Below are 20,137 nucleotides of genomic sequence, written 5' to 3'. Positions count from 1 at the left end.
ATGTACCACAGCACCCCGTGGCAGATTCATTTTTTAAAGATACAATTGTTTTGTAGAAACATCATCCTTAAAATAGTCTGTTGATGTATTTAAATAATATAAGCAATCACCAAAACCATTATTCTCCTAAAAATGACACATGTAGTCATTCATTTTTAAAAATATTGGGGCAATAATACACAGGAAGTAAGAGCAAGGTATGGGGGGAGTACTGGGGTTGTGGCTCAGCAGTAGAGTGCTCGCCTAGCACATGTGAGGCACTGGGTCCAATCCTCAGCACCGCATAAATAAATAAATAAATAAATAAAATGTATTATGTCCAACTACAACTAAAAAAATTTTTTTTAAAAGAGCAAAGAATTATAGACATATCTAATGCAGTTCCTCTTAGACATATGTGATGAAAGGCAAGTTTTACCTAAATTCACTGAGCGTCAAACTTATCTATAAAATGGTCATAAAGGTTGTTATAAGGAGTTAATAAGGTAATCTACATACATCACTTGGTACATAGTGACCACTTACTAATGCCAACTATATGGGCAAACCCTGCATCAGGTGCTGGGGATACAAGAAATCAACTCCTGAGAGGAAGACAGTTGTGGCGTAACCCAGTGAGCAGGATGAGAACCATACAAGGGTCTTAGTCCATTGGTGTGGCTATAACAGAATATCTGGAACTGGGTCATTTTAAATGAGCAGAAATTAATTTCTCAGTTGCAGAGACTGTGAAGCCCAAGATCAAATACCAGCAGGTGCAGTTGTGTGGTAAGGACTGTTCTCTGCTTCCAAAATGGTTTTTCCTGAGGGGGGGAAGTTGGGCCCTCACTGGGTGAGAGGGGAAGAACAAAGGAAATGAACTCCTTCCATTAAGCCCTGTTAAAGGAGGACCTAATCAGAGAGAGAGAGAGAGAGAGAGAGAGAGAGAGAGAGAAGCCCTCCTGACTAAATGCTCTGTGCAGGCCCCACCTCCTAATATAGCCCATATGCCTAATATAGCACATGGGCAGCACCTGAACTTCTGAGGGGTCAGTCAGACCACAACAAAGCAATGTCAAGATGCAATGGCTCAATAAATAAATAAATAAATAAAGTACTGATAACTAACACACACACACACACAAAGATGCAATGGCTCCCTGAGTTAGATTTGAATAACACTATACCTGTTAATTATTCACTTTCTCGGGGCTGGGGTTGTGGCTCAGTGGTAGAGCACTTGCCTAGCATGTATGAGGCACTGGGCTCGATTTTCAGCATCACATAAAAATAAATAAAGGACAACCAACAACTAATAAAATATTTTAAAAATTATTCACTTTCTCTCAGTGGGATCCGTACCTCTAAGGACAAAATTCCTGTTTGACAGATGTCCTAATCAAACTCTGCAAAGTTCTGGGAGTCTGGGGAGGGGGGCTTTGAGGGGTCTGACAATTCAGCAAAAACAAAGACCTTGAGAATTTTCAAGTTCAAGCCTTTGGATACTCTTGTTTTTGAATGTCTGGCTAATTTCTTTGATTCAAAAATCAATTTCCATTTTGACAAACAGTCATGGTCTGCTTCTTAGTCCAGGCTTAAGTGCCCAGGGACATACGAATTGTATTCTTTCCCCTTGATCCTGCTTGCCACTCTGCCCTGAATTAAATCCATAATTTTCATTTGTATGCATTTTCTCCTTACAGAGGGAAGAAATGGATGGTACCCAGCCATTCCTCATAAGAACTGAACAACCAGTTCCACAGTGCATGACTGTTACATGCTCAAGACCACCCCAGGACTGGGGTGGGGGCCAGGAGAGTGCAAAACAAACAAAGATATTGATAGGGAACACACAGACACGAGTGGTGGGAACATGAGGTTAAGGGAACAATTCTATAAACTAGGCCCACTTTGCTACTCCATATGCTTTCTTAAACTATAAATGTGTGTGTGTGTGTGTTTTTACACACATACACACATATATAACCTGCAGCTCTGCCTGACATAATTCAATAGGATAGGTAACATTCCTTAGCAAACAATCTGTTATCTGCAGGAGAAATATAGGCCCGAAATGCAGACAAAAAGAACACAGGTTACCCTAAAGTGGGGGGACTTTTGTGACCCTTACGCAGACCTGATCCCAGAACTCAAGAACATAAGGATAATTTCTACTAATCATAAAATCTGTAAAAACAGGTCTCGAGTTGTCACGTGCCTGGGGGGACTTGAAAGTCTGATGTCATCCTACTGTCAATCAAAAGATAAGAGGTAGATATGTGTTGGACTCTGGAAACTTCCTTGAGAAACCCCCCCAATAAAACTGGAGGGCAGGAGGGGTATGCATCTTTCATCTCTCTTAGATGACCCACCCTCTCTTTTAAGAGTGTCCCCTTTTCCCTTTCCTATCTCTTCAATAAACTCTTGCCGCTACTCTAAGTGACTCGTCTAAAAGCTCTCCAACATGACGGCAAGTGAGACAGGACAGCAGGGGCTGCCTCAGCTCAGTGGAATGGCTCATGCCATGAGAAACTTAGCATCTTATGGGGTAATACTGAACTTACACATATAAAATATCTAGAGAACAAGGTGATATTGAAATTATTGATTCATTCAAAAACACCTTAGGTATTTGCTGTGAATGGCACTATACCAAGTGCTTGGGAGAAACACGCCTGAAGTAAGACACTGGCTCTCGCAGAATTTAGAAAAAGTAGCAGAACGGACACAGACATAAATAACCATAATTCAAGGATAAAATGAATAAGCACTAGAATAATTCAGGCAAAGTAAAGTATACTAGCTAGGAGAACAAGTATTTTATGGGAAAGATGATACTTGGGTCTTAAAGGACAAAGGGTACATCGAAAGTGCAGGGAGAAGCATTCAAGTGAAGGGTACAGAAGACTTTTGGGGAGGCCCATTGGTATAAAATGCAAGACTCAATCTGGGAACAGAATAGAACAGAATCCTGCAGATGTAATAGATAAGAGTAAGAATCTGCCTTGGAACTTTTTTCTGGAACCTAGAAGGCCTTATGCAATGAGCTTGGGTTTGCTTTCTTAATCTTAGCCATACTGAAAGGGAGTTTTTAAGCAGAAAGATTACACAATTAGATCTTCCTTTAAAACAAACTGGTGGGGCTGGGGTTGTGGCTCAGTGGTAGAGCGTTCACCTAGCACGTGTGGGGCACTGAGTTCGATCCTCAGCACCACCATATAAATGAAATAAAGACATTGTGTCCACCTACAACTAAAAAATAAATGTTTTTTTAAAAAAACTGGCATCCAATTACAGAGTCAAATGGAGGAAGGGAGGGAGTCCTTTTAGGAAACACCCATTCAGCACAGAGGATCCGGGAGGGAAAGATGATGGTGTAGCTCTGGAAACTGAAGACAAGCCAAAAGCACAGAAAGAGAAGAGGAAAAAGTTGCTGATGGAATCTGAGGCAAATTTCAATTTAATAGATGAACCTGCAGCTACATCTTTGTATACATGCATCTTCCACTTTCACTATCCACAGGAACATCTCTCAAAGGACCCCAAAACCTTGAAGTTACCAATTCCAGGATCTCTTTTTAGTTCTCTTTGTGCTCAAGCGCTCTGCTCAGGCCTGGCTCATGGCCGCTGTTGAGCTGCCCTGCTTTCTTGAACATTTTCTTTCCTAGACGGCAGCAATGCTCCATCTCTCAGTCATTCTCTTACTTCTTGACCGCTCTTGCTCATTTATTTTCATTGCTGGGTAGAGCAAAGGACAAGGGCAGAGGAGATGCAGTATGCAGAGACAAGGAGCAGTGAGCATAGAATAGAAAGTGTTTGTGTCCACAGGCTTGGAACGTGCTTCTGGGCCACCACTCAATTTGCCCAATGGATCAAATATGCTAACCAATCTTCAAGAAATTTGCATATCACCGGGAAGGCCATCCCTAGCCTTGGGGACTCACAATCCCAAACAAGTCTGAAGATTCTACTGAAAACCAGTGAGTTTAACTCAAAGTGCGTATTTGGCACTAAGTAAAAATTACAAGTGTAAGAAAATGAGTAAACACAACTGATTAATTATTGCAAATGATCTTTATAACAGTTTTAATGCGATATTAATTCACATACCATACAGTTCACCCATTTAAAATGTAAATTCAAAGCCTTTTTTTTTTTTTTTTTGGTACTGGGGATTGATTGAACTCAGGGGCACTCGACCACTGAGCCACATCCACAGCCCGATTTGGTATTTTATTTAGAAACAGGAGCTCACTGAGTTGCTTAGTGCCTCTCTTTTTGCTGAGGCTGGCTCACAGCCCTTTTTTAAGAAATAAAGAACAGACATTTTTCCTTCCACATTGTCCATTTACACAGTTGTGCAACCTTTACCACAATCAGCTTAAGAACATTTTCATCACTCCAAAAAGAAACTCCGTACCTCTTTGCACTCACTCTCCACCCCATGTCCCTTTGACCTTCTCCATCTCAGGAAACTACTAATCTATTTTTCTATTTTTATAGATTTGCCTAATTTGGACATTTCTTATATGGGCATTTCTGTGACTGGTTTTTTTCACTTAGCATGTTTTCAAGGTTCATCTCTATCAGAGCATGTGTTAATATTTCATTCCTCTATAATACTAAAAAATGTTCCATTGTATGGATAGACCACATTTTATTCATCCATTGATCAGTTGATAGGTTTGGGGGATTATTATTAAGCTATTACAAATTAATGTTATACCCATTTCAGTGTTTTTGTGTGCACATATTTTCATTTCTCCTGAATGTACTCCTAGGAGTGGAATAGCTTTATGTTTACTTTTTGAAGAACTACCAGACTGTTTTCCAGAGCAGCTGTGTTGTCTTACATTCCAACTAGTAGGGTATGCAATTGATTTTTAATACTTTGAACTTTTCCAGAAATAATTCCAGGCATCTTACAATAACAGGTGTTTCAATGAAGGTATATGTAATGACACAAAAATAAAGCAAAGGGTAAATTTGGGAAGAAAAATAGAATTTGGAATGCTAAATAAATGACTTTGTCAGAGAGGTCCACAAATTTGGCTCTAGTCTTCTAAGCAAACAATGTGGAAGGAAAAATGTCTGTCTTTATTTCTTAAAATCCATTCTAGACAAACAGACTAGCTGCTTAGAGAACAGTGATAATTGATAATGAGACTAAAGATAAGCTCTCCTGGGTTTTCACAGAAAGGACTGCAAGTAATGTAATGGATACTGTTTCTCTCTAGTAAACATGGCCATGAGTTCCATAGAGTATTTTTTTTCTTTCTTCCTTCCTTTCTTTCTTTTTTTCTTTCTTTCCAGCAGTGCTGGGGATTGAACCCAGGTCATCACGCATTCTAGGCAAACACTCTAACCACTGAGCCACATCTCCAGTCAGAGAGCTATTTTTTTTTCCTCCTTTAAAATTGGTGCATTGTCGTTGTACATGATGATGGGATTTGTTGCTACATATTCATACATGCACACAATATAACAGTGTAATTTGGTCAATATCATTTTGCAGTATTCCCCCTTTCCTTTTCCTCCTCCCTCCCCCTGGTCCCTTTCATAGGGCTGTTTCTTAGAGTGCTCTTCAATCCTAACTAATGCCTAATACCAAAGAATCATCTAGCAAAAAATTCATCCTGGGTGGCCAATACAAAGAGGCACAGACCTCTGATCTTAATCCAGGGCTAACCCTACAAGAGACGTGGTGAACTTTTCAGGCTCAGGCCCCTTGATTCCTAATAGCGTGGAAAGCAACACTCACGCTGGCAACCATCAAGTGAAGGAAAGGCAGGTGCCAAGGCACACGTGCTGATCATACAAAGTCCAAGAAGAAGATTACAGGGAAAGTTTATTCCTTGAATTGAGAGCAGCCCAGAGGAAGGAGCAATTTTATTCCTACTGTGGGAGCTGGGGGAGGGGGAGAGGACTGAGCATCCCAAGTGGGTGTGGAAACAACAGGGCAGTCAGTTTGCCTCCTAAATGATGCTGATAATGGTTCCAGCAAGAATTTCAAGCTGGAATCCATGGTGGGGATAGGGGATTCACAAGTGTCCTGGGGTCGCTATCACCCACACTTTGTGTCCTTCCCTCAATGTGTGTTCTTTGGATACAGATGTAAGTGGATTCAACATTCCCCTGTGGGTCACCAATTCCATGCCTATTGTTGATGGTATGAACATCAAACTGGGGCAATGAATCAAGCCAGACTTTCCTAACAATCTCACCACTCCTGAAAAACCTGGAAAAAAAATCTCATCAGATCACATGGAGTTGTGAATGTTTTATGCAACTCAGGATCATACACGGCTACTGACTGACTGTCTTGGTTCATGTTCCTGAGGACACAAACTGTCACAGTGTTTGTCACTCGTTATCCCCCTTCTGAGTCAGAAAGTTTCAAAGGACAATGAACTACAAGGCCCAGATTGGTACTGCTGCTGCCCCTTGGAAGGAGAACTCTTCCTGAGGAAGTGGCCACCCAAGGAAGCCTGTGAGTATTGCTTCTGTGTGTGATTTTAGACCGAGAAATGAATACGTCACCCCCCAGGGATGTCAATCCAGTGCCTTGTCCAAGCACTAAATTTTGTAAGATACAATATTTTTCTTTTTTAGGCAAGGGAATGAATAAAGACACAGACTGCCAAAGAGAGTCTGGGGAGTCCTTAAAACTCCTCCATTAGCATGATGGAGCAGTACAGCTCCATCTATTACATCAAAGCCTCATCAGAGGCCCTAATCCTCTCTGAAAGGAACTCTCAGGCAGCCAAGCTATTAATTTGCTGAATAATAGGCCATCTGATTAACCCTTGAAAAGCAAAGCACAGGCACTGCAGGCAACAAATGTTCCCAGGGGCTGAGAATGCAGGCGGAGGCCTTTGGAACAGTTTCCACTGCAGTGTTAGGGAACCAGTGCTAAGCCTAGGTTTTCTGAATGGTTAGCTTTCTGCTTTCCTTCCCCATTTCCCCATTCTCTCTCCCTACAGCATGCTGATTCCCTTCCCTGGTACTGTAGTGTGTCCTGAGCTTCAAGCCAGCCACATACTCGGTGACGTGCTTAGATAGGTGATGTGGAAACTTCCATGTCACAGAATAGACCCACAGCTGCAAATCAGTGACAATAAAGACTCTTTTAAGAACATTTACCCAGGACTGGAGTTGTGGCTCAACAGTGGAGCCCTTGCCTGGCATGTGTGAGGCCCTGGGTTTGATCCTCAACACTGCACATAAATAAATAAATAAATGATAAAAAAAAAACCATGGACAACTAAAAAAATATTTTTAAAAAAGTCAAAAATCAGTTCTATCTCCAAAATAATATATTGCAACTATTCTGCTGTCTTAAAATAGGAATAGGAAAAAATGGGAACAGAAAGCTTTCTCAAAAAGAAATAAACATTAGAAGTACTCAAGAAGTTCATCATGACACAGTAAGGAATTAGTTAACCTTTGACAATACTCTTTCTTCATGAGAGCTACAATATTAAACAAAACTACATGAGAAAAAGTTTGATAATTAATGCTTCCAAAGCACAAAACTTATTAAAAAGCAAATGTAATCAAGATAATCAGTTATTGGTATAGCAACAGACACATAGGCAATAGAATTGAGAACACAGAAATAAATTTTAAAAAAAAGAACATTTACACACCTACATCTGCTCTAGGGCAGGTCACATGTGTTCTGGTGAAAATAGAAAAGGAGGCAGAATCCACAGCTGGGTAAAAAGAGGGGGTGTGGGTCGCTAGCTTGGGCGTGAATGGGATCACTTCTAACTCAACAAGAGATGCCTAGCATGGAACCAGGTTGATTCTTTTATGGGATTCTGCTGCTAGAGGTAGACAACTGGATGCTATGTTGCCAAGGACAGGTAACAGGTAAGCTGGGTGGAGGGTTTCCCTTGGTGTGCTTTAATAAATCACATACACATCAGCCTTTCTGCTGGTTGAATCAGATAATGAGATGAATGATTGAATGTATGACACGACAGTCAATTATCATGTGGAGGATATAAATTCTATTGTGCTGAGGACATTTATCTCTGTATTGATCTGGCTTTGCTAGCAAGGATCATAAATTACTAGCCTTCCACAATCGTATGATAAATACTCTAATAACACAATGCCACTGACTGTTTTCCCAATAAATTCCCTTATTTTTTCAGTTAGAAACATGCAGTGTTTATTTTATTTTATTAAAGACTTTAATTTTTAGAGCAGTTTTGGGTTCACAGCAAAATTAGGAGGAAGAGACAGAGAGCCCCCTCCCACCCCCAGCTCCTGCTCAGGCATAGGCTCCTCCATTATCACCTCCCCCAGCAGGACATTGATTACAATTGGTGAACCTACACTGTCAGATCAGAAATCAGAACTATCTGAAGTCCACAGCTTACCGGCTCACTCTTGGTGTCATCCATTTTATAGGTTTGGAAAAATTTATAATGACATGTATCTACTACTATGTTATCATCTGCATATTTTCACTGCCCTAAATCCTGTTATGCCTAGTCATCCCTACCCCCACCCCACCTGCTGACAACTGCAGATCTTTCTGCCATCTCTAATTTCTTCTTTATCTTCTGACATGGTAATCATCCTATATGGAGCCTTTTCACATTGGCTTCCTTCATTCAACAATGTGCATTTGAGGTCCTCGCATGTCTTTTTGCAGCTTGATAGCTCCTCTTCTTTTGAGTGCTAAATAATATTCCATTGCATGGATGTATTACAGTTTACTTATTCATTCACAGTCTCTTGATTCCAAGTTTTGGCAATTATAAAGATTTCATAAACATCTGTGTGTAGATTTTTTTCCCCAACACACATCCTTTGAGTGGAATGCCCAGGAGTATGATTGCTGGGTTGGATGGTAAGAGCGTATTTAATTTTGTAAGAAACTGCAAACTATCTTCCTAAGTGGCTGAACCATTTTGCATTCTGTCCAGCCATAAGTAAGAGCTCCTGCTGTTCCACATCCTGGCCAGCAGCTGGTATTGTCAGTGTCTCAGATTTTGATCATTCTCATGGTAATATCTCCCTGCTGTTGCATTGGTTTAATTTTAATTTTATTGCCAAAAAGTTACAGGTAGTATGAAGACCATGGAGGAAGGTCTGTTCATCCCAAACAAACAAACAGTGATGTGTTAGAGCCAGCAGCCACGAGCTCACTGGGTATCATTGTTACCTTTCCAGGAATTTTGTGAAATAGCTGATATCACATTGGTAGCTGGAAGGTGGTCATGGTGGGCATATTTAAACCACAGAAATCAGTAAACACTATAAATCAACCCCACCCCGCCTCTGCCCAGGAGGATATTACAGAGCACACCACTGCTTGGGTACTGGAAATCTCAGGGAAAACTGACTGCTTGGTCATTCCAAAGCACAGCCATAGGAGTACAAATCTCCTTTTACTACCAATTACCTCTAATTCTTTTTTCCTTTTTCACTTTCTGCCTTCTGTTGGAAGGATGAAAATTTTCCACAGACCTTTTTTCTTTCTGTTGGTTTAAAAACTATACATTGTTTTTCTTTTTTTTTCTTTTCCCTCAGGTAATGACTTTATTTTTTTAGTTAACATAACCAGCCCACGGTACAGCATGCTAAATCATAAAGTACAAGTCCAAGGAAGGTATTACCTTTACTAAGTTACAAAACTTTGGCAAATCAACACAGTACTCTATAATACAATAAAATATTATTTATGTTGGAGTCATATATTAGACTTAGTGATGATTTTTACTCCAAAAATATCATTTAAATACCAAATCAAAACACTGTGGCTTTTAGCAGAGCAAGTTATTTTATACAATTTAATGTCTTTTAAAACTACACAAATTCTCATTTTAGAGTCAGTTCCCCCATGCAGGCTGTGCTAGTCTGTATTAGCAAGGTGAGTGTGTGTGTATGAGGAGAGGCTCAGCTTGCTTGGCTCTAGGGTTGGACCAAAGTCAGGTACAGTTCCAATGCTTCATCATTTTTCTACAAATGCCGCCACCGCCATGGGTGTCCTCATGTTTCCTCTTGCTGAAGCCGCCAACTCTTCAATCTCAGCCTTTAATTTATGCATTACCCATTCCATTGCTTCTCGGCCTTTACTAGCATTAGAAGATATCGTGGTGGCCATCAGTCCTTCCAGGTAACTGCGAAGGCTGACTCCTTGCACAGAGATGATGGCTTCCTGAGTCAAAATAGTCTTTTCTGGGTCTTGAAGATGTGGTTTGTAGATAAGTCTCTCATCCCCTGAATCCATATTTGTAAAGGAAATATTAAGTTTTTAATGATTTAAGTTCCATTGTTTTCTCTACAGGATCAACTACAGAATGTTCTTGCACATTTGTTTTGGTGCTTGCTGAACCAATAAGAGACTTCATGATGGAAGGCAGTCCCCACTCTGTGCTAAGAAGTCTGTGGCTGTGCAGCTTTCCAGAGGGATCTGTATGCCTGTCCAGCACATCAACTCCAACCACACTCGGGTTCATAGGGTTTGGGTATTTCTGCATTGCAGCTGTTGTAACAGTTTCCCCTGGGTGGTCGAAGAGGAGCTCCGAGGTCCAGATCTTCATGGTGCCGGAGGCCTGAGTCCTGTCCCTGAGACTCTGGGGAACAATGAGGCCACACTACCCAGCCCCACCCTACGCACGGCCCCACGCCCTATCTTGGCTGGGCTGGGCCAGGCCTCAGCGCCCTACATATTGCTTTTTATAGTGTTGGGGATTGCCCTACAGGCTTAACATGTATGCTGAACTATAAATTTGCCAGTAGTTCTACCCTCTTTCTTTTTATAAATTATTGTATTGGTGCATTATGATTATACATAATCTTGGGATTCTTTGTGATATATTTGTACATGCTCCTGGTATCAATTGCTCTACTTCATTTCCCTATATCTTCCTTCTTCCTTCCTTTCTCTCTCCTCTGATTGCCTTTTTTCTACTGGTCTCTTTTCTATTTTCATGAAGTCCCTTGTCTTTCCTTTTTTCTCTCTAGCTCCCCCATATGAAAGAAAATATATGAACCTTGATCTTCTGAATCTGGATTACCTCACTCAGCATGATGCTCTCGTCTGTTTTCAGCAAATGACATGATTTTGTTCTTCTTTATGGCGGAGTAAAACTCCATTGATTTTATATATACAATTTTCTTTATGCATTCATCTGTGGATGGACACCTAGGCTGATTTCATAACATGGCTTTTGTGAATTGCACTGCTATCAACGTGGGTATGCGTGTATCGCTGTAGAATGAGGACTTCCTTTTTGGATTCTGTCCTTTTATGAGCACAGAAATCTATGCATGCTTAAACCACATCTTGAACAGTGCCTTTCCCCCAAGCTTAAGATTAGTGTTAGCTTTTACATATCTTATCCCAAATTGTTTTCCTTCTTTACAATTAATAGTTACTTATTTCACTCCTTCGGGCTGTTCCATGAAATTAACTTCATTTCAAATGAATTTATATTTCACTTGTTATTTTTGGTAGTTTCTTAGAAGCTTCAATGTGTTTCAAAACTTCATTTGGCAGGCTCATTTGGGGAAGAAGGGGTCTTTTTCCTTCTCCTCTCTCTTCCTCTGTGTCCACTCTCCTAGTGTAATAATTTTAAAGTTATGTCTGCTCAGCTCTCTGGGGCTCTAGCACAGAGCCAGGTATTAGAATAGCATTTTTTAAAATCCTATTCTCTTAGGTATATGGACAAGCCCATCACTGTGACAACAAAAGTTCTGGTTGCTTATCAATCCTTCTATCCAGAAGGCAGCCCAAAGCCATAGTCCCAGATGATGGTCAGCACTGGCCTAGGTGATGGAGAACAAAGTGGAAGAAACCTCGGTGCTTAGAACATGGGCTCATGTGACCCCTCCCCCACCCTATTTTTTCCTCCAGCCTCTTTTATCAGCCCAGGAGACCAACCCCAGACTCTTGAGCAGAGTCCAGCTCCAGACCCTGCCTTGCTTGGAGCCCCTCGTCCCATTTATCAAATGAAGCTAAACTCCCAGCCCTGCTCCTCCTCCTGCGGGCAGCCTCAGTCTAGTTGAGCACTTTGTGTTTTTGTTCCATTCTGATCCATCATAGAGTTTAGGTTCCTTCCCTCTGTCCCTTTCCTCCATTCCTTCCTTGTTTTTCTCCTTTCTTCCTTCCTTAGCAATATGATTTTTGCCTTTTCTTTTCACCTAGGAGCTTGTCAATGTTATATGTTCAGAAAAGTATACATCCAAAAGCCCTTTCGACAGAGAATTTCCTGTATGGAAGCACATAAAGGCAAAACTCCTTCAAAATCAATCTTGTCATTTTGTCTGCTTACTATCATCCTAAATTATTTTTCTTTGGTATGTTTCTTCATCCGTTGGTATGAAGAGTGTTTAAACTATTAATATATATGGCCAAGATTAGCACCCATGAGAAGTGCTGTTGACCTTCTATAGCAAGGAAGCAGAGTTTGTCATGACCTCCAACTTCTCCACGCCTCGATTTCCACCTATCACACTACACACCATCCTAAAGCAGGCTTGGCCTGGCAATGATTAAGGTAGAAGGAAACACCAATCTTGTAGAGTCCTGGCAGTGACCATGGTCCTAAAACACCATGAGCCATGAGAACAACTGTTTCTCTTAATCCTGAGTTCAGAAGTGGCCCCTCTCCAAACAAGGTGATGGGGAAGGCGAAAATAGGGAAGTGGGAGGTGGGGGATTGGAAAGAAGTGGGCAGAGTTGTTAAAAAGGAATGACCGTGGAGATTGGTGGGGGGTGGGAGGTGGGGGGATTGTTTGGACATCATTTCCATGTATTCAAAGAACTAAAACAGAATCCACAGCTAATCTTGCAGCTTTTATCAATCATTTTTTTTAAATCCTATGATGATTCTGGGAGTTCTATGTTCATTTTTGCTCTGGGAAGGTGGTGAGGGGCAGGGTATGCAAAGCTCCTCCTCTTCTTCAATTTTGTATTTGTGGTTAGGAGTCATTGTCCAAAAATCATATGTTCTAACATTCAATTTCTAACCAGGTCCATTAAATGCTGTACGTAAGTTGCAAGATGTCACTTCCTCCTAGAATTCCAGTTCTTCAAAAGACACTGATGTTTATTGAGCTTCTGCCACATGCTGGAACTAGGTACTAGGTACAAAGCAGAACAGGTGCATTCTCTGCTCTCAAGGACATCACAGTTTGAGTGGGGAGACACAAACAAGCAGCTTCAGGATGGTTTGCTCTCCTCTCCTCTCCTGTAAAAGGCACCATGCAGATATGAAAGCATGAGGGAAGGGTCCCCTGAGTCTTCCTGGGGCAGTCAAAGGAAGCACTACCTGTTCAGTTTGCTGGGATGGGCAGGCAGCCTGGAGGAGAGCATGACACTGCATAGACACAGAGACCAGATCCTTTATGACCTTGTGTGGTTTGAGTCCTAGCACATCCTATAAGTAGTACAAAGCCACAGAATGATTACAAGCCAGGAGGACTTGATCAGTTTGGGAATAAAGATCATGCTGACTGTTTTGCAGGATGGTTTGCAATGACTGCAGTTGCAGAGCTGGGGGGATATTATAGAAGTTGTTACTCTAGTTGGAGCAGAGAGCTGAAGTTTTACCTGAAATCACCAGGACACTGTGTACTAAATGAAAGGAGTCAAACATGAAAGGTCTCCTATTGTATTACTCCATTTATATAAAATATACAGAACAGGGAAGTTCAAGAGACAGAAAGAAGATCGGCTGGTGATCAGGGACCAGAGGGGAACGGGAAATGGAGAGAAACTGCCTAGGTAGGTATGGGGTTTCTGTGTGGAATGATGAAAATATTTTGGAACTGGACAGAAATGGCAGTTGCATAACATAGTGAATGTTGAAATGCCACTGAATTGTTCATTTTAAAAGGCTAATATTAGCCAGGAGCCATGGTGCATACCTGTAATCCCAGCAGCATGGGAGGCTGAGACTGGAAGATGGCAAGTTCAAAGCCAGCCTCAGCAAAAGCAAGGCTCTAAGCAACCCAGTGAGATCCTGTCTCTAAATAAAATACAAAACAGGGCTGGGGGTGTGGCTCAGTGGGTGAGTGCCCCTGAGTTCAATCCCCAGTACCAAAAAAAAAGAGGTTAATATTATGTTATGTGAATTTCACCTCAATTAAGCCCACATACACACATTCTAGCATCATGAGCCTAAGAAAAGATATTGCAATATGACACAGACCTGGGTTTGAATCCCAGCTCTGCCAGGATGCAGCTATGAGACCTAAAGCCTCTCTGTCACCTAACCTTTAATAAGTTTAGTATCCTGAGGAATAACCTGCCTTATATGACTTGAATTCACTGAAATCATGCAAGTAAAGTGCATTTCACTATGTCAGATGCACAACCTCCAACAACCAGCTCTAAGTAAGGCATATTGTTAGATCTGCGATGTAGCTGCCTGGTAGAGTGCTCACCTAGCATGCATGAGGCCCTGGATCCATTCTCAGAGCCATGAGGGGAAAATAAAAGCTTCTTGTTAAAATTATTATCTGTATTCTCCTCACAGACAACTCTAAATTTATTCAACTACTTTTATTTTAACTCTCAAGTATTTTTTAGGATATGCCTGATTTAGATGAATCTCAGCTAATTGGCTTTCTTTAGCTAAGTGAGTTTTGTCATAAATTTTCACATTTCAGAGAACTTGGTCAATATTAAAAAGAAATGTGAAGTCTACATCCACAAAAGCATGAGCTACATTAGTCCATGGCAGGTATCACTGAGTGACACTAGACTATGCCCACCGCAAATAGCACAGGAACTCATGGACTCTACCTTAGACACAGATTCAGAATCCTCCACACAGCGTTCCAGGAAGGGGGTCTGATGGTCAGAGTGGGGTTGCAAGATGACACCCATCTGCCACCTCCCCATAATAATTTGTTCCTCTTGGAATATTTATTGGTACACATGACCAATAAATCTCAGTAGTGAGCATATAGAAGCCTCTCTAAAGCCAGCAAATCTTTGGCCATGACAGAAATTTCCCAATTTTAGTATTGAGCAATATGTTTTGAAGGGAGAATTTAGCATAAACCTTTAAAATTGTATACATATTTAAACAAAAAAGAAAAGAAGGATGGGAAGAAGGAACACAATGGCCTTAGGTACAATACTACTACCTAATATTCCCCCGAAGCTCTACAGCATTCACAGGTATGTATGAGCCTCCCTGATAGGTGGGTATTATCCTCACCTACAGTGGAGGAAACAGAAGATTTGGAATAGTTAATGACTTAAGGTGCTGTACCACCCAGTCATGCGTGTACTGAGATCCTAGGCTGCCATATCATCTATCACAACCTGAGCGTTTGGAGGCCGGAGGTCCAAGATCTAGGTGTCAGCAGGGCATGTTCCCTCTGAAAGCAGTGGGGAAGGTCTGCCAAGGCCTCTCTCCTAGCTGCTTGTGGTCCCTTGGATGGATACATCCTGACAATAGTCATCACATGATGTTCTCTCTGTGTTTCTGCACCAAATTTCCCCTTTTATCAGGACACCGGTCATATAGGATTGGAACCCACCCTACACCAGTATCATCTTAACTAATTATATCTGCAAGGGTCCTGTTTCCAGATAAGGTCACAGTCTGAGAGACTGAGGATTAAATCTTCAGATATGAATTTTTAAGAGGCCCCAGTTCAAACCATAACTTGGGTGATCAAAACCAGGCTTTCTATGCTTTACTGTTTGTGAAACATTGTTTTAGCCTGAGGGTTCAAACTGCTAGACTCTCTTAAAGGCAAGAATTTCCCATTACTCACTCAAATATTGCCTTTTAGCAAAAATTTTTTTAAAAAAATTTATAGCCTTCATATAAAAAAATATCAATGATGATTTTCCCATGCATTAACCTGACATGGGAGCAAAATATCATGCATTGAATGACCTCATGAAATTCTGAATTAAAAGACTAAGAAATGAACAGAAACCACACACGTACCCAAAAGTCAGTGGAAGACCAAGAGATTCTATGTCATCTTATTATTTTTAAAACTGCTGTTGTAAATTTTGAATCTAACACACACACACACACACACACACACACACACACACACACACACTCCTTTCTTTATTAGAGCCAAAGGGTTATAACTGATATTTTTATCTCTACCATAAATGATCAGTGGGCTGAAAGAATGTAGTACTGGTGATGTGGGCTGACACTTTCATTTTTTTTTAAATATTTATTTTTTAGTTTTAGGTGGACACAATATCTTTATTTTACATTTACGTGGTGCTGAGGATTGAACCCAGTGCCTCTTGCATGCTAGGTGAGCACTCTACCACTGAGCCACAACCCCAGCCCAACATTTTCATTTTTAATTGAAATTCTAACTGACCCAAGGCCAGATTTCCTTCTGCACCACAATCTGTGGAAGCAGCCTGGGAAACTCCAGCAGTCAGGGAGCAGAGGACTGGGGTGTCCCATGAAAACAGGAGAACATCATAGCTCTCGGGAGAAGCCCAGGAGAGAAGTCTACACAGACACTCCACCTTGTCCTTACTGCCAGTCTCTCCCAGGCCACGGGTCATCCTTGGCGGGGATCATGACGGCCCCTCATTAGGACCCTCTTCTTCGCCCTGTGGGCCCTCCAGGCTGTCCTTCCTACTCGTGTCTCTTTTGGATAGCTCCACCATCGGGAGCTGGTCATTATCACCATTTGAGAATGTCCACTTCATAAAAAATGTTCATCGGAACATCTGTTGGACCCTTACTCTGTCACTTACTTAATTCTTGCCCCTCCACCCCGCCCATCAAGTGGCATGAATCAGAATGCTGTCTGTCTGCAGCAGTGGGGAAGGAAACGGTGCCAGGACCCTGGGAGGGAGGTCACCCAGAGCTGGGAACTGTGGAAAGAGACGGGAGGTCCAGGAGGAAGAGTGAGACCCAACTCCAGCAATTTCAGGCTCTTCAGAGAATATATGCTGCAGAGATTCAGAGCACAGGATCTGAAGCAGACTGTATTCTAGACTGTCACTTAGATTTCTTTTTAATGGTACTAGGGATCAAACCCAGGGGTGCTCTACTACTGAGCTACATCCAAAAGCCTTTCGTATGTTTTGTTTTGAGACAGGGTCTCACTAAGTTGCTGAGGCTGGCCTCAAACTTGCTATTCCCCTACCTCAGCCTCATGAGTAGCTGGGTTTATAGGCACGTGCCACCACTCCTGGTGCTTCTTAGATATTTGACATTGAACAAGTTACATAACTTTTCTGAGCTTCAGTTTTCTCATCTGTAAAATGGGGCTAATAATAAATGTATAGTAATAGCCACTTGGGATTAAGATCACATCTGTAAGTGATAGGTTGTAGCCAATAATGCATTATGTGAAACTGTCAGAGGGTCTTCAAGTAAGGAGATTTAGAGTGTTGTAGCATGACGGAAGGAGCCCAGTGGCTGCTATGTGGGCCACATGTGGCCTAACACCTTATTTACTTTATGTGAGAGAAAAATAAAACCCAATCTATTTTATGCCACTGTTATTTGAGGTTTTCTATCACATACAGACTTGATCTGAGCTTGGGATACAGTTAATATCATATGGGGATAATATTAGAAGGACCTCATGGACTTGTAAGAACCCAGTGACTTGTAGGGGCTGGAGAGAACAGCACCAGGCATCAGGAAGTTACTTATGCTATTGCTAGTTGCCAGGTTCTGATATCATTTAATCCCCACAGCAACCCTGTTCTCAGCCCCAAGTTGACAAATGAGGACTGGAGGATCAGGAGGTTGAGTAGCCCTCCCGGGGTTGCACAGCCGGAAAGAGGCACGGAGGATCCACACGCCACAGCTCCACCCTTGCACAGAGGCCTCTCCCTGATGGTGACCCAGGTGGCACTCTATCGAGGGCCGCACATGTACCACCAGGCCTGTGTGTGCAAACACAGACAGTGCAGAGGTCACGGGTCACTACTGTTCATATCCATGCAGACTCTTTCTGATGTGCGTTATAAAAATCAAGTGCAATTTTTTAAAAAAGAAGAAAGAAAAACCAGTATGGGGAAATGGTCCACGATGTCATTTCAGATCCCACGGCACAGCCACAGAAGTCAGCTACCATAACAAGCAGCGAACACTACTGTGAAATCTGCGTGGGCTGCAGATCTGGTTCTCACAAGACCCCACCCAGCACCTGCCAGGAAACAAATAATGTGCTGACTGGTGTCCGAAGCCCTCATTTTACTCTTTTAGGTATTCTGGATGAGGCCAAAACTCTTGTTTCTCTGGCAATGTTACAGTTCCTTAAAGGACAGAATGTTCTAGAAATATGTGGACACTGCACCATTATAAGCTTCAAGTAGTACTGAGTCACTTCTTGGTTTACACCCTGAGAAAAGCACATCGTACTCTCTTGACTGTATAAATGAGATCAAATCATGCCCAGCCCTCAGTGGGTCAGATGATCCATGAGTTCATCTAAATTAGATGCTCTTCTGGGAGGTGTAACCTTGAAACTCATTGCTTTATTTGTCCTCATGAAGAGAGAGAAAAAAAATCCTAATTTTTAAAAATGAAAAAGGAGACAAGTTACATTTATAAGTGTACTGATCGATATCTGTTCATAGGGGAAAGAAGAATTGGGGGGTTTTGAACTTAGGATTTTTTTTTTTAATTTTGAGCTTCTCTGTGAGTTTTTATTAATTCACGAATTCCCTGTAGCTCAAGAGATGCTAATTAATTCAAGAAGCCATAATAGCTAATCATTGGCTAAATAAATCTAAAATGGAGAGTGTGTCACTGGAGATACCACGGCTCATTTTAATTAAAATTACCAATTTGTGAGGTAATGTAAATAAAGGTTATTGTGTTCTTCTACTCCAGGAGGGATTAACCCTTTGCATGGCCTCCTGAGAACCCAGAAGGACGTAAAAGCCAAGAATATCTGTGGGACTTCATAAATGACTGGGTGAGGATTTTTTTACCAGTGCAAATCCGTTGTTTGCTGACCTTATAGACCCACGTGGCATCAAGCAGCCTTGAAACACAGAGTGGGGAGCAGAGCTGAGGAGTGTTGCCTTGAGGGAAATACAATCCTTGTCAAAGAAATAGTTGCCCCAAATGGTGCACCAGTCCTACAGAGAACCCGAGTGCTCCAGCCTGAGCTGGGTTTGGATTTTTAAGGAATAAACACATGCAAATGTCATAAGTTTGCAGCTCAGAGTGGTCTCATTGGGTTAACAATTCAGCACAAAGTCTAGGCCCATGTGGTTGTCACCTGGAGGGACAGGAACGCCTGCCCCAACATCTTGTGACTAACTGCAGCACTCACCTAACTCCCTCTGGGACAGAGAGACCTGTGCACCAGCCATAGACAGAGCACAGGGAACACTACCCCCACACAGGGCTCCTCTGAGTACTTCAAGATGAAGGAAATCAAGAAAACTGCAGAGGCAGACCCCTCTGACCTCCCACCTGCTGTCTGAGGAAGAGCCTCATGTGACACAAGTTGTGCCCTTAATCTTAACTGTGAGTTCCAGAGACAACTGAACAGGCAGGTCGTGCCAAGTTCTCCCCAGTATATTAGCCTTTTTATGTCATACTCTGTGCTACTGTCTAATCTTCATCACACCTGACTATGATAACACAGGTTCCCCCTCACCCCCCCCAAGTCCTTGGGCCCTCATTTCTGAAGGCTCCCTTGTCACCCAACTTACAATAAATAAATTTGTTAGGCTTTTCTCTTGTTAATCTGTCTTTTGTTATAGGGGTATCAGTCATGAACCTTGTAAGGGGTGAGGAAAAGATACCACTTTTTCTCCTCTACACTGCCCAAGAAAGCAGTTTATGTGTGGATGATCATATAGTGTCATCCTTAAATCCAAAGCTGAGCTGGAGTGATGCTCTTGCTGGATTTGCCCTTGACCAAGGGAAATCCATCTTTATTGTCTCCATAATCAGCTCAAAAGCCATTGATGATGAAGTCCTAAATCTAATTCTCAATAAAACCCCAAAAGTTTCGGAGGCAAAACAGAGTGTAGCTCACATTGCCTTTGGACCAATGATTAGGAAAGTATTTTTATAGTTTAGTCCAAAGGCCTAAAATGAGTTTGAAGTTAACAAAGGGGTTGGGGGCAGGTGGGCAATTGGGACCAAGTTGGAGTTTACAAATGAAAATTATTGTTATCTTATCAAAAGGCCACTTCTGAATGGAGCCC

The 20,137-nt window shown here is 41.8% G+C and overlaps 2 protein-coding genes across 2 annotated transcripts in view; both read right to left on the bottom strand.

The window, feature by feature from the left end:
• Myo3b (myosin IIIB) overlaps positions 1 to 20,137 on the bottom strand; it is a 449,152-nt gene that overhangs the window by 292,314 nt on the left and 136,701 nt on the right. The window lies entirely within an intron of this gene.
• On the bottom strand, positions 9,950 to 10,541 carry LOC113183276 (PRELI domain containing protein 3B-like). The gene is made up of 2 exons (XM_026389550.2): positions 10,342 to 10,541; positions 9,950 to 10,244 (listed from the first exon to the last, which is right to left on the bottom strand). The coding sequence occupies exons 1-2, from the start codon at positions 10,539 to 10,541 to the stop codon at positions 9,950 to 9,952; spliced, it is 495 nt and encodes a 164-aa protein (XP_026245335.2).

The sequence above is a fragment of the Urocitellus parryii genome, chromosome 1, assembly GCF_045843805.1.
Source record: "Urocitellus parryii isolate mUroPar1 chromosome 1, mUroPar1.hap1, whole genome shotgun sequence".
In the NCBI taxonomy this organism is placed as follows: Eukaryota; Metazoa; Chordata; class Mammalia; order Rodentia; family Sciuridae; genus Urocitellus; species Urocitellus parryii.
This window is presented reverse-complemented; position numbering and strand designations above follow the sequence as displayed.